Source organism: Phaseolus vulgaris, chromosome 5 (assembly GCF_000499845.2).
Source record: "Phaseolus vulgaris cultivar G19833 chromosome 5, P. vulgaris v2.0, whole genome shotgun sequence".
NCBI lineage: Eukaryota > Viridiplantae > Streptophyta > Magnoliopsida > Fabales > Fabaceae > Phaseolus > Phaseolus vulgaris.
Window position 1 is genome coordinate 4,117,613 of NC_023755.2, and position 12,743 is coordinate 4,130,355.

Genomic DNA, 12,743 nt, shown 5'->3' on the forward strand with positions numbered 1-12,743 from the left:
TGCACCATAACTTTCACCTTTTCTGAATGTGTTATACAGGACAATCTATCCCGCGAGAGGATTGACACAGTTAGTGTTACTGTTGGCCTATATCTGCTTAAACCTTTACCTGTTTTTTCCAATATTACACCACACACACCCATTCCTTTTATTCTCTGCAATATCAAGGATGTGTGGCATTATAGATTAGGGCATCCCTCTCATGAAAGGTTACATATCCTAAGAAAAACTTTTCCTTTTATTACTGTTGATGAATAGCACATTTGTGATACTTGTAATCGTGCAAAACAGAGGAAATTACCTTTCCCGTTTAGTACTTCTACTACTTCAGCTATTTTTGACCTTTTACATATGGATATTTAGGGACTCTGTTCTATTACTTCTATGCAAGGTTTTCGCTATTTTCTAACTATTGTTGATGACTACTCTCGTTATACCTGGATCATCATATTGCATAATAAATCTGAAGTTCGTAACCACATTATCAATTTCTTTTCTTTTGTTGAAAATCATTTTAAAACTGGTGTGAAAACCATTCGGACTAATAATGGTGCAGAATTTGCTATGTCTCACTTTTTTTTGCTTTTAAAGGGATTGTTTATCAAACTACATGTATTGAAACGCCTCAACAAAATGGTGTTGTTGAAAGAAAACATCAGCATATTTTAAATATTACTTGCGCCTTACTTTTTCAAGCAAACCTTCCCCCTACTTTTTGGGAGTTTGCCATTAACCACGCTGTCTTACTAATAAATTATATTCCTACACTCTTACTAAAAATCTGTACTCCTTATGAAAAACTTTTTTGGCAAACCATATGATATATCTTGTTTAAATTTTTTTGGTTGTCTTTGTTATGCAAACACTATCACTGCACATCGGAAAAAACTAGATGATAGATCTGTTAGGGGTATTTTTCTTGGTTTCCCTCATAACACAAAAGGTTATATCTACTTGAATTTAAAGTATCATAGCATTAACATATCCAGGAATGTAATCTTTCATGAAAACTGTTTTCCATACAAATTGGATTGTGGTTTGACTAGGGGCCCTCACACTTTATCTCTACCTATTCATAATGCTTATAACACTGCTTCTGATTTTTTTTTTCTGACACGTTATCAACTGGAGACCATTTCCATCATCCTGAATTCAGCACTCCAACTCACACAGAGCCACTGGAAGTTGCAACAGAGCAATCAGAAGTTACAATAGAGGCACCACACACTGTACCAGTGCCAATGGATGCTGCTCAATCACCAACCTTTCCACCTCGCAGATCCACCCGCTCACATCACCCACCTGCATATCTTGAAGACTTTCATACTACCAACACTACTGTAAGTACACGTTATCCAATAAATAATTACTTGTCCTATCATTCGCTTTCTGCTTCTTTTAAAACCACTATTTCTTCCATTAATTCTGCTCATGAACCCCGTTCTTACAATGAGGCTTCCAAAAGCGCTTGTTGGCAATCTGCCATGCAACCTGAGCTTCAAGCCCTAACCACCAACAACACATGGATTCTTACTCCTCTTCCACTGGAAAAGGAAACCATTGGTTGTAAGTGGGTGCACAAAATTAAACATAATTCTGATGGCACCATTGATCGCCATAAAGCTCATCTTGTGGCAAAGGGTTTTACCCAACTAGAAGGTCTTGATTATCTAGATACTTTTTCTCTTGTTGCAAAACTAACCACTCTTGGTCTGCTTCTTGCTGTTGCTACCACAAAAAACTGGCCTTTAAAACAACTGGATGTTAATAATGCATTCCTTCATGGAGATCTTCATGAAGAAGTCTATTTGGCTCCTCCTCCTGGTCTTCCTCTCCTCCCCGACATGTCTGCAAACTTCAACGCTCTTTATATGGCCTTAAGTAGGCTGGTCGCCAATGGTATGCTAAACTTTCTTCCTTTCTTGTATCTCACAAATATTTCTTTTTTGTTGCTGACCATTCACTTTTTCTTAAATATACTGACAATAAAATTATTGTCATCCTTGTTTATGTAGATGACCTTGTTTTAACTGGTGATGACACGGAGGAAATTGATGCCATCACTACTGCCCTTCATCAAACCTTCAAAATAAAAAACTTAGGTAATCTTACCTATTTTTTGGGTCTTGAAGTTGCACGTAACAGCACTGGCCTTCACCTAAGTCAACGCAAATACACACTTGACCTTCTCCAAGAAACTGGAATGTTGGACTGTGCACCCATGGCTACTCCAATGACCCACACTTCTCGGCTCTCTGCAGATCAAGGAATTCCCCTAGATAATACTGCTGCCTCTGAATACAGGCGCCTCCTAGGCCGTCTCATCTACCTCACAAACACCCGTCCTGATATTACTTTTCTTGTTCACAACCTCAGTCAGTTCATATCTAACCCCACTACCGTTCACCAACAAGCCACCTCCTGTATCCTTCGCTACCTCAAAAGCACTCCTGGTGACAGTCTCTTCTTCCCACATCAGAACAACTTCACACTTTGTGGATTTAGCGACTCTGATTGGGCCAGCTGCCCCACCACTAGAAAATTAGTCACTAGTTATTCTATTTTCATAGGCAACTCCCTTATTTCATGGAAATCGAAGAAGCAACAAACAATATCACGCTACTCCTCTGAAGCAGAGTATCGAGCAATGGCTACCACGACGTGTGAGCTGCAATGGATTGCTTACCTTCTTCACGATCTTCACATCCCGGCTACCCAACCTGCGAATTTATACTGCGACAATCAATCTGCTATTCAGATTGCATCGAACCAAGTTTTCCATGAACGAACGAAGCATATTGAAATTGACTGTCACTTGGTTCGAGAAAAGCTCAACACGGGTTTTTTGAAGCTCCTCCCTATTACCTCTGCCATGCAAGTTGCTGATATCTTCACCAAGCCACTAATCTCTTCATAGTTTTGCATCTTGAAGTCCAAGCTAATGACAAATATTTACTTCCCAGCTTGAGGGGGTGTTAAATTACGCTTTTACTTTCTGTTTTATGTAGGATTGGGTCAGCCTTATTGTAAAGGCCCAATCACTTGTTTAGGCAAACCCTTTTTCATATATACACACCCATTGTACAATTAAGTAACAGTTTTTTTAAATAATGAAGAATTGTATTCTTTTTCTCTGTCTCGACTTTTCTTTCCACTCTCTCATTACGTTTTCTTGTACCTAGACTAGGGTTCATCTGATCCTCTTCCATACCCATTGCACAGTAATTTCAGGGTGAACCTACATCAAGAATCAAGCATCACCACTAAGTGTAAAATCTAAAGTAGTTTTTATTACTAATAAAAATTTATAAAGTTTTTAAATTGGTCACTACAAAAAAAATCATTAAATAAAAAATGAAAAAAAAATAGTTAGTCGGTATATTGACTAAATTAAATTCTATTTTATAGACTAAAAAAAGTTTTATCTAAAGTAGTTTCTATTATTAATAAAATTCATAAACTAGTTTCTAAATTAGTATCTAATTAGCTACTAAGATTTTAGTTCATAATTACTTTAATTCTAAAATTGATAGCTAAAATCTTAATATCTAATTAGATACCAATTTAGAAACTAATTTATAAATTTTATTAATAATAGAAACTATTTTAGATATTAATACTTTTTTTTAGTTTATAAAATACTATCTAATTTAGTTAATATAGTAATTAATTATTTTTTTATCTAAAATTGATTTATATTCAATGATTTTTTTAATGGATATACAACCTATCAAGGTTTTAACTAATAACTATTTTATATTCTTAATTAATATTTTACTTAAAGTTCCCTTTGTAAGCCCTGCTCTCGGAAAGTTCCCTGCCGAGCAATCCTCTCTTGACCTGCAATTAGAATCTTTAATTTATATTATTATGTTATTCTAGTGTAGTTAAAGATTTATTTTATATAACTAATAGTTGCTAGTTACTTTGATTTTATATTTTTATGATGAAATATTTAATTTTGCGTTTGTTTTTCTTTAAAACTATTATTTTAGATAATTTTTATACATAAAGACAGTCAGAATGAATGTAAAACAATTTTTATTTTCAAATTATAAATTAAAAAAATAATTTAATTTTGAAAGATAAAAATAAATTTAACTTAAATTTAAATAACCAAAAACAACATATAAGTTTTGCAACAACAAGAAAATGTATATATCATGAGATAAAAAAAATACATTCAGATTCCTTCTAATTTTTAGATAAGCAACATATTCCTTATATTTTTAGTCAAGTAATAATAAAGTGATGTGCGCCTCTCGTATTTTATTTAAAAATAATAAATTTATTAAAACTTAAATAAAAAAATATGAAAACTAAAATTAAAGTATTTTACAATGTAAAAATTAAATATTTTCCATAAATAAGATAATTAAATTATTTATTCCAATTTTTTAATAATTGGGCTAATAACGATCACAATATTGGAAGTGAGATAATTTATTACCTTGTAAGATGATATTAGAAAAAAAACAGGTTAGTCTGAGAGGGATTAATTGAAATTTTAGTTAAATAATTTAAAGACTTTTTGTTAATGAATGAAGGGTTAGCTTAGCTGTGATTAAATAGATATTTTAAAGAAAAACAGTTTTAGCTAGAAGAAAAACTATTTTTTCCATTATTTTTTAATCTTCCAATTTTTTTTATCAGCTAAAAAATAATAAAATAATAAAAGTATTTTAGGATACTTCAACCTTTATATGGTAGATCATAACAATATCATCAACTTCTACATGTCCAACTTAATAAAACATAAAAAATAAATAACACTTCAAGCATAACCTGCGGATCTAATATTTTATAAGGACATTACATGACATTCAAAACCTTACTCTACATTCCAAATAAAAGGTTCTAAACCGAACCAAAAATAATCTCATACAAAAGCCCAAACCACAAATAGTTCTTATACAACTTCCACTTTTGAATTCCAACAAGGCTCCTTTACTTCATAGTGATTCTTCTCTCCTAGTAGACCAACCTAGGAACTTTGATCCTACAAACACTGCACATCCTTTCCGCTCCAAAGTAATTGACAATATTTTGCACTTAACAAATCAAAGAAAAGAACTTCCTCCAGCCAACAAAACACAAATCAAGAACCTCCCGCATTCAACAACCAGTAAGAAGAAAAACAAACCACGATCTTGTCTACAATAAGCCAAATAATACTACTACATAAGGCACAACAGAAGAAACAACTCAATTACCTTTTCTAATGTATCTCATACATTCCAAAGGTTTCAAACACCAATCTAAATAAGAAAAATCGATTACATATTCCTTTGTTAGTAACCACGACTAAAAACTTTCAATTGTGCGATGGTGAAAATTTCCACATCTATAATTTTTAAAAAATACAATCATTCTTATGTTTCCAAATCTCCCCAATTATTGATATCCAAATACTCTCCCAAACTCTATTGCTCGTAGCATTCAAAAAAAAGAATTTGTTATGCATAAAATGTGATTTCACATCGTAATGACTACCCCCAAGTACACAATTCTTTAATTTTTTCTCAATAAGTGTTCACTTCATTAAAGTATAAAGGATAAAAATAACTATTTTTTTTATTAAATACCACTATATGTTGACAATTTAAAATCTTTCATACAAACATCTAATTTACAAATCATTATATATAGAAATAACTTTGATGACAAAAGTTGTATTTAGAAGTGTTAAAATATGTATTCAATTACTATGCATAAAAATTAAAATTAATTTCATTAATGTAATTTCATATTTAAAGGCACAAACTTTTAAATTTTAGATTTAAAATTATCTTTTATTTTTAAAATTATGTCGAAATATTCAAATATGGGACCACAATGAGACTAAAACTCATAGACTTTTGGAATATGGGGCGAATTAATTGATTGTATTTTTACTACTTGACTCATAGATTGGATCATGATATAATTTACTTTTACACCACTAATTGTATTATATAGAAATATTTATAAGAAGTATATTAAAAAATGATATGGATAGTATTCTTTTTTAAATAACCTAATGAAAATGGCTATAGAAATCAAATATATGCAATTACTAATAGCTCCCCGACACCTTTTAGATTTTCTTTTCCTTGTTTTAAGCAAGGTGTTTTGTTTTGGAAGAAGAAACCACACAGAAACTCAGTGATGACGTGGCCTTCGTTCTTTGGAAGAACATTACCTGCTAAAATGCATTGACTTTAAACAACCATCATGCAGATGATGCCACCAATCCTCGGTTAGCATTGTTCTCTGTCTTTGTTCATTCATTTGTGAGTTGTTGATTGCACTCACTCACCCATTCATTCCAACAACTACTGCTGCACTTTCACTTTCTCTGTCTTTCTCACACTCTCTAACTCCCATGTAAGTTTCTTAACTGGTTTTTCCTTTTCACTTTCTTGTAAAGGCTTTGTTTTTATTTATTTTACTGTCACTTGGACTGGTGCTGATTGCAGACACCCCCCTGTTTTATCTTTTGAAAAATATTACCATGACAATTAAGAGGTGAATTTGATCTTCCTGGTCACACTCCCTTGCACATGCTTAGTTGTTCACAACATGATTCGTGTAAAAGTTGATCCTTTTTTCTGTCCTGCATGATGGGTTGTTCTGAGATTGTGGGGACTGAAAGAAAGTTTATTGCTTGATTTGTGTGTCTTGCAGAAACCAAGATATCACTGCCTCTTCGGCAGAGTTTCATCCATGGCCTTTTGAGGTGTGTTTATTGGCGCTTTCTTGCAATTGGGATTTTGTTTTTTCTTTCAAGTTCTGAATTTGGAAAGCTGGTTTCACTTCTGTTTAGTACTAATCATAGCAATCGTGGTTTTGGGGAATTTTCCTTCCCTGGTAATTCCCTATTCCAATTCGTTTGCATGTAGTTCATGTGGGGTTTCATGGATATTCAACTTTTCAGGGCAAATAGAATAGAATTTTCACTTTGTGATCGATCATAAGAATAGTATAATCACATCCATCCTTGTCTTCTATGCTCCCTCCAATCTTAATATCTCATACACAGAGGAACAGTGAGAGAGAAGGGGTAGTGAGGAAAGAAATTTTTTTGATCTCTTGACTGTGACAAATGACCAAACATCATCTGTTTGCGTTTCCAATTATTGAAAAGTAATTATTATAACAGAATTATGAAGGGTCAGTTTTCTGATTTGATTTGCCATCATTTCCTATAATCGTGATCAATACTTTTTTTCCTGAAGGTATTTGCTATGTACTTCAATGATTCACTTCTTTACTTCTTACAGGAGTGATAACATTTAGAAGTGAAATAGATTGATAAATTGAGGTCTGAAGATGTCTTATAGAAGGGGGTCTGATCAGCCTCCGCAAAGGAAGATACTACGATCTCAGACTGCTGGGAATTTAGGAGCGGACCCAATCTTGGACAGTGAAGTGGTGCCTTCCTCACTTGTTGAGATAGCTCCCATCCTCCGTGTTGCTAATGAAGTAGAGGCTAGCAATAAAAGAGTTGCTTATCTCTGTAAGTTTCTGTACGAGTTGCGCATATGAGCCATGTAATGTGTATGTTATTTGGCAAGTTTGGTTGGATAACTACATGATAAGTTCTTGTTCTGTAAGGGTGTGCAAAAGTTGAAGTCTAATATTGTTTACAACCTTAAGTTTATAAGAAAATGGATAACATGACGCTAATCTCATTGAAAAGGAAAACAAATGTGGTTGTTAGCTCTCATCGATGAATTTGACTTACCAGATTCCTGGTTTGATGGGGAAATGTTTGAGGGATGTTGTAAAAAACGATTTTCTGTATTTTGGGATGGGAAATTCCTCAGTAAGTTCCAAACCAGTCTTTGCATGAATGCTTAAGTTTATTTGCAAAATACTATAGCGCATTATGTTTCTCTTCCTTAAAATTTTTTGCTTGGACAAAACTTTAATGATTGGTAATTTCTGGTATTCAAAACTATTTGATATCTGAGCTTCGTTGCTTCTTTCCTCTATAGTGGTTAAGTCATCAGTTAAATGCTTTTCATATAGCTAATAGTTTTTCAGTTCTTTTTAATTATTGTACGTTTACTTCTTTTGTATCCAAAACTAATATGTTGCAATTTTTCCTTCTTTTGTTATGTTTGCCTTGTTACCCTTCTCTTTTGATTATTCTTTTTGGATATATGCTAGTCTCATAGGATGATACAGCCATGAGATGGTTTCTGAATTTTGATGTGAATGTTGTTTATCTAATGCTTTTGTCTTTATTATCATTAGGTCGGTTTTATGCCTTTGAACTAGCTCACCGACTAGATCCCCAATCTAGTGGACGTGGTGTTCGCCAATTCACAACTGCTCTTCTTCAGCGTCTAGAGAAGGTGAACTTCTGATTTCATTTGTTAAGAATTTGTTCATTCAATTCGTTTAGGATCATTCCTACCTTGACTAATTAATGCCACAATTAAGAGATTTGAAAAGGCTTGCTTAATGATTTCTAGTTAATGGATCGGTATAAAACCAAAAAACAAATGCTTCCTATGTTAGAGTAGAATATATTGATATTCAGTTCTTTGGAAATTTGAAGATATGAAAGTGCTCTTCCATCAAATTACAGGAAAATGTCACAACATATGAGGGAAGAAAAAAGAGTGATGCTCGTGAAATGCAGACTTTTTATATGCAGTACTACCAAAAGTATATTGAAGGGTTACAAAATGCTGCTGATAAGAACCGGTGAGTTTACAATATAATTGAATCAATAATTTGGTCATTGACCTGATTTTATATTACACAATTATCTGAGTTATACTAATATCTCTTAATCTATTTTATTTTTTAATTTTAAAAGAAAAATAGTGTAATTAACTTCATTTGATTCCCCAGTGCTCAGCTGACAAAAGCATATCAAACGGCTGCTGTTTTATTTGAGGTATTGAAGGCAGTTAATCGAACTGAAGATGTTCCAGTATCTGAAGAGGTAAAACTACTTTGTCTATTAGTTCATAAATAAAGTTTACATATAAAGAGAACAATGTATTGATTCTTCGCTGATTGTTTTATTTTGATTATTACATTCTGTTTTTGTATTCAATTGCAGATTATGCAAGCTCATACTAAGGTTGAGGAACAGAAACAATTATATTCCCCTCATAATATTTTGCCACTTGATCCAGAGAGTGGAAAAGAGGCTATAATGAAAATATCATGAGGTCTGTTCTTTATAGTTATGTTTTAATCCCCTTTTCATTTGAGTTATAATTTTCTCATCCCTGTCAGAACCTACTTATGATTACTACTTTTAGCTGATGAATAACCTCTGCTGGCATTTTGTTTTCATTTTGTTTTCTAAGTGTTGATTAGGTTGGATGTGCTTATTTTCTTTTACAGATTGTTTCGAAACTTTTTTTATTTATTTATAAAATATTATCTAATTTAGAGTGATTAATTATTTTTGTATTTAAAATTGAATTATATTTAATGACTTTTTTTAAAGGGTATAGAACCTCAACTATCAAGGTTTTAACTACTAATTACTTCATATTCTAAATTAATCTTTTGTTTAAAATTAGAATCTTTAATTTATATTATTATGTTATTCTATAGTGTAGTTAAAGATTTATTTATATAACTAATAATTGCTAGTTACTTTGATTTTATATTTTTATGATGAAATATTTAATTTTGTGTTTGTTTTTCTTTAAAAGTATTAATTTAGATCATTTTTATACATAAAGACAGTCAGAATGAATGTAAAACCATTTTTATTTTCAAATTATAAATTAAAAAAATAATTTAATTTTGAAGGATAAAAATAAATTCAACTTAAATTTAAATAACCAAAAACAACATATAAGTTTTGTAACAACAAAAAAATTGTATATATCATGAGATAAAAAAAATACATTCAGATTCCTTCTAATATTTAGATAAGCAACATATTCCTTATATTTTTAGTCAAGTAATAATAAAGTGATGTGCGCCTCTCGTATTTTATTTAAAAATAATAAATTTATTAAAACTTAAATAAACAAATATGAAAACTAAAATTAAAGTTTTTTACAGTGTAAAAATTAAATATTTTCCATAAAGAAGATAATTAAATTATTTATTCCAATTTTGTAATATATGGCCTAATAACGATCACAATATTGGAAGTGAGATAATTTATTACCTTGTAAGATTTTAATTAAATAGGTTAAAGACTTTTTGTTAATGAATGAAGGGTTAGCTTTGATTAAATAGATACTTTAAAGAAAAACAGTTTTAGCTAGAAGAAAACTATTTTTTCCATTATTTTTTAATCTTTCCATTTTTTTTATCATCTAAAAAATAATAAAATAATAGAAGTATTTAAGGATACTCCAATCCTTATACAATATATCCTAACAATATCATCTACTTCTACATGTTCAAATTAATAAAACATCATAAATAAATAACACTTCAAGCACAACCTGCAAATCTAATATTTCATAAGGACATTACATGACATTCAAAATCTTACTCTGCATTCCAAATAAAAGGTTCTAAACCGAACCAAAAATAATCTCATACAAAAACCCAAACCACAAATAGTTCTTAAACAACTTCCACTTTTGAATTTCAACAAGGCTCCTTTACTTCATAGTGATTCTTCTCTCCTAGTAGACCAACCCAAGAACTTTGATCCTACAAACACTGCACATCCTTTCCGCTCCAAAGTAATTGACAATATTTTGCAGTTAACAAATCGAAGAAAAGAACTTCCTCCAGCCAACAAAATACAAATCAGGAACCTCCTGCATTCGACAACCTATAAGAAGAAAAACAAACCACGGTCTTGTCTACAACAAGCTAAATAATACTACTACATAAGGCACAACTGAAGAAACAAATCAATTACCTTTTCTAATGTATCTCAAACATTTCAAAGGTTCCAAACACCAATATGAATAAGAAAAATAGATTACATGTTCCTTTGCTAGTAACCACGACTAAAAACTTTCAATTGTGCAATAGTGAAAATTTCCACACAATCTACTCTATCATTTTTAAAAATACAACCATTCTTATGTTTCCAAATCTTCCCAATTATTGATATCCAAATACTCCCCCAAATTATATTGCTCGTAGCATTTAAAAAAAGAAAATTTGTTATGCATAAAATGTAATTTCACATCATAATGATTAACTGTCGACATTCCCAACCAATTAAAACACATCCCCCAAATAAGCCAAGCAATTTTACAAATAAAAAACACATGATTTATAGACTCTTCTTCCACACCACACATAACACACAAATTATTTAATAAAACAACACCACGTCTAGACAAATTATCCTTTGTATCTAAAGTATTTTGTAACACTCTTCAAAGATTAAACTATATTCACCATGTAATTCTTTTCTTAAAATTACATAAGCAAACTTAAAATCCCCCTCCCTCCAAATGTAATTATCAACTTTATCACAATCAACAGCTTCCTTGACCACTTCCTTATTAACTAACAGAGACAACAATTGATCTACTTATCGACTATCAAACAAACAAGTCCCTTTTCTATTCCAACTAACTATTCAATATGAATTCAATTTAAATATGTTACTTATAAAAGAGTTATACCTAATTCTTTAATTATCTAAATTCATTTTAAGTTTTATAAACACAAAAATACAACACACCGTGATTTTGAATCCAATAAGATCTTTTACGACCTGGTGTGAAACCCTATCAAAAGAGAGAACTCTTTTACAATATTTAGTATCATATCAAATGCAATTTACAAAATTAAAAAAAGCTGAATAAATATATATTTAATTAAGCACGTGTTTTTTTAAAATTAATCTATTATGAATTCTTCATTCGTAAGCACTAATAACGGTGTAATTCCTACATAAAACGTAGGATTAAAAAATGTATTTACTGAATATAATTGTATAATTAATATATCTATAAAATTAGTATAAAATTTAGAAAGACAAAAATAATATAAAAAAATTGTTAGGGACGTAATTAATATTTTAGTAATTTTACATCAACAAAACATATTTCACATGTATTTTAATTATCAAAATACACTTAATTATTTTGTGTTTATAATATATAGTTTCGATTTAATTTTTAAAATTAAAGTTTATTTACTCAATCATATAAACTCGTTTACGGGTTGTTACTCCTTGAACTAGAAAAAAATATTTTATATAATTTCGTCTTTTTAATGTTATTAAAATAAAAAAAAAACATAAAATATGTTGAGATCAAAGATTTAAGTAAGTTTGAGTTAATCGACTAGATATTTCCAACCACTTAAATTTGATGATGATGAATGTGTTGAAGAATTGATCTTGAAGTTTAGATAATGCTTAAGTTTAAATTTTAATGTTTTTTCATTTTTATTCTAATTATATTTGATAGAAATAATTTATAAGTGTTAAGAGTCTTCTTTAAAATATTTATATATGGTTTAATTTATTAAAAAGTGTTTCAATCAATTAAAATACTTTTAACTTGCTAAGTTTAGGAACTAGAACATTTTAGTAAACTATAATCAATTAAACATTTTAAGAAATGAAGTTGATTCTATATTATCTAATTAATGTATTTTTAATTGACTTGATTAGAAGTTCAATTTGACGTGATGACTAAAATTTCGTTTGACTCAACTAAAAAGCTATGCAACTTCATAGAGCTTTCTTGACTCTTTCTTCCTACACCTCCATGTCTTCTTGTGCTACCCTCATACTAAATATAAAAATACCATTTTATCTTTTTTTTTTCCACCCCTTTGGATTTGAAATA

At 30.5% G+C, this 12,743-nt stretch overlaps 1 protein-coding gene across 3 annotated transcripts; it reads left to right on the forward strand.

Moving 5' to 3' along the window:
- Positions 1-6,139: 6,139 nt before the first annotated feature.
- LOC137834911 (callose synthase 2-like) lies at positions 6,140-9,300 on the forward strand. 3 transcript variants are annotated; one of them, XM_068643147.1, is made up of 7 exons: positions 6,140-6,366; positions 6,667-6,718; positions 7,263-7,498; positions 8,242-8,342; positions 8,579-8,697; positions 8,848-8,941; positions 9,062-9,300. In XM_068643147.1, exons 3-7 carry the CDS (start codon positions 7,312-7,314, stop codon positions 9,170-9,172), a joined length of 612 nt encoding a protein of 203 aa, XP_068499248.1. In that variant the 5' UTR covers positions 6,140-6,366; positions 6,667-6,718; positions 7,263-7,311; the 3' UTR covers positions 9,173-9,300. The 3 variants fall into 3 exon arrangements, with proteins under 3 accessions (XP_068499248.1, XP_068499250.1, XP_068499249.1); XM_068643149.1 differs by having other exon boundaries at positions 6,166-6,238; XM_068643148.1 differs by lacking the exon at positions 6,140-6,366 and having other exon boundaries at positions 6,427-6,718.
- Positions 9,301-12,743: the final 3,443 nt, after the last annotated feature.

Excerpts from the sequence above, each read along its gene's own strand:
- LOC137834911 (XM_068643147.1), top strand. The coding sequence starts at position 7,312 with ATGTCTTATAGAAGGGGGTCTGATCAGCCTCCGCAAAGGAAGATACTA. Across the intron at positions 8,698-8,847 it reads AATGCTGCTGATAAGAACCG|TGCTCAGCTGACAAAAGCAT; the intron begins GTGAGTTTACAA and ends TTGATTCCCCAG. Across the intron at positions 8,942-9,061 it reads ATGTTCCAGTATCTGAAGAG|ATTATGCAAGCTCATACTAA; the intron begins GTAAAACTACTT and ends ATTCAATTGCAG.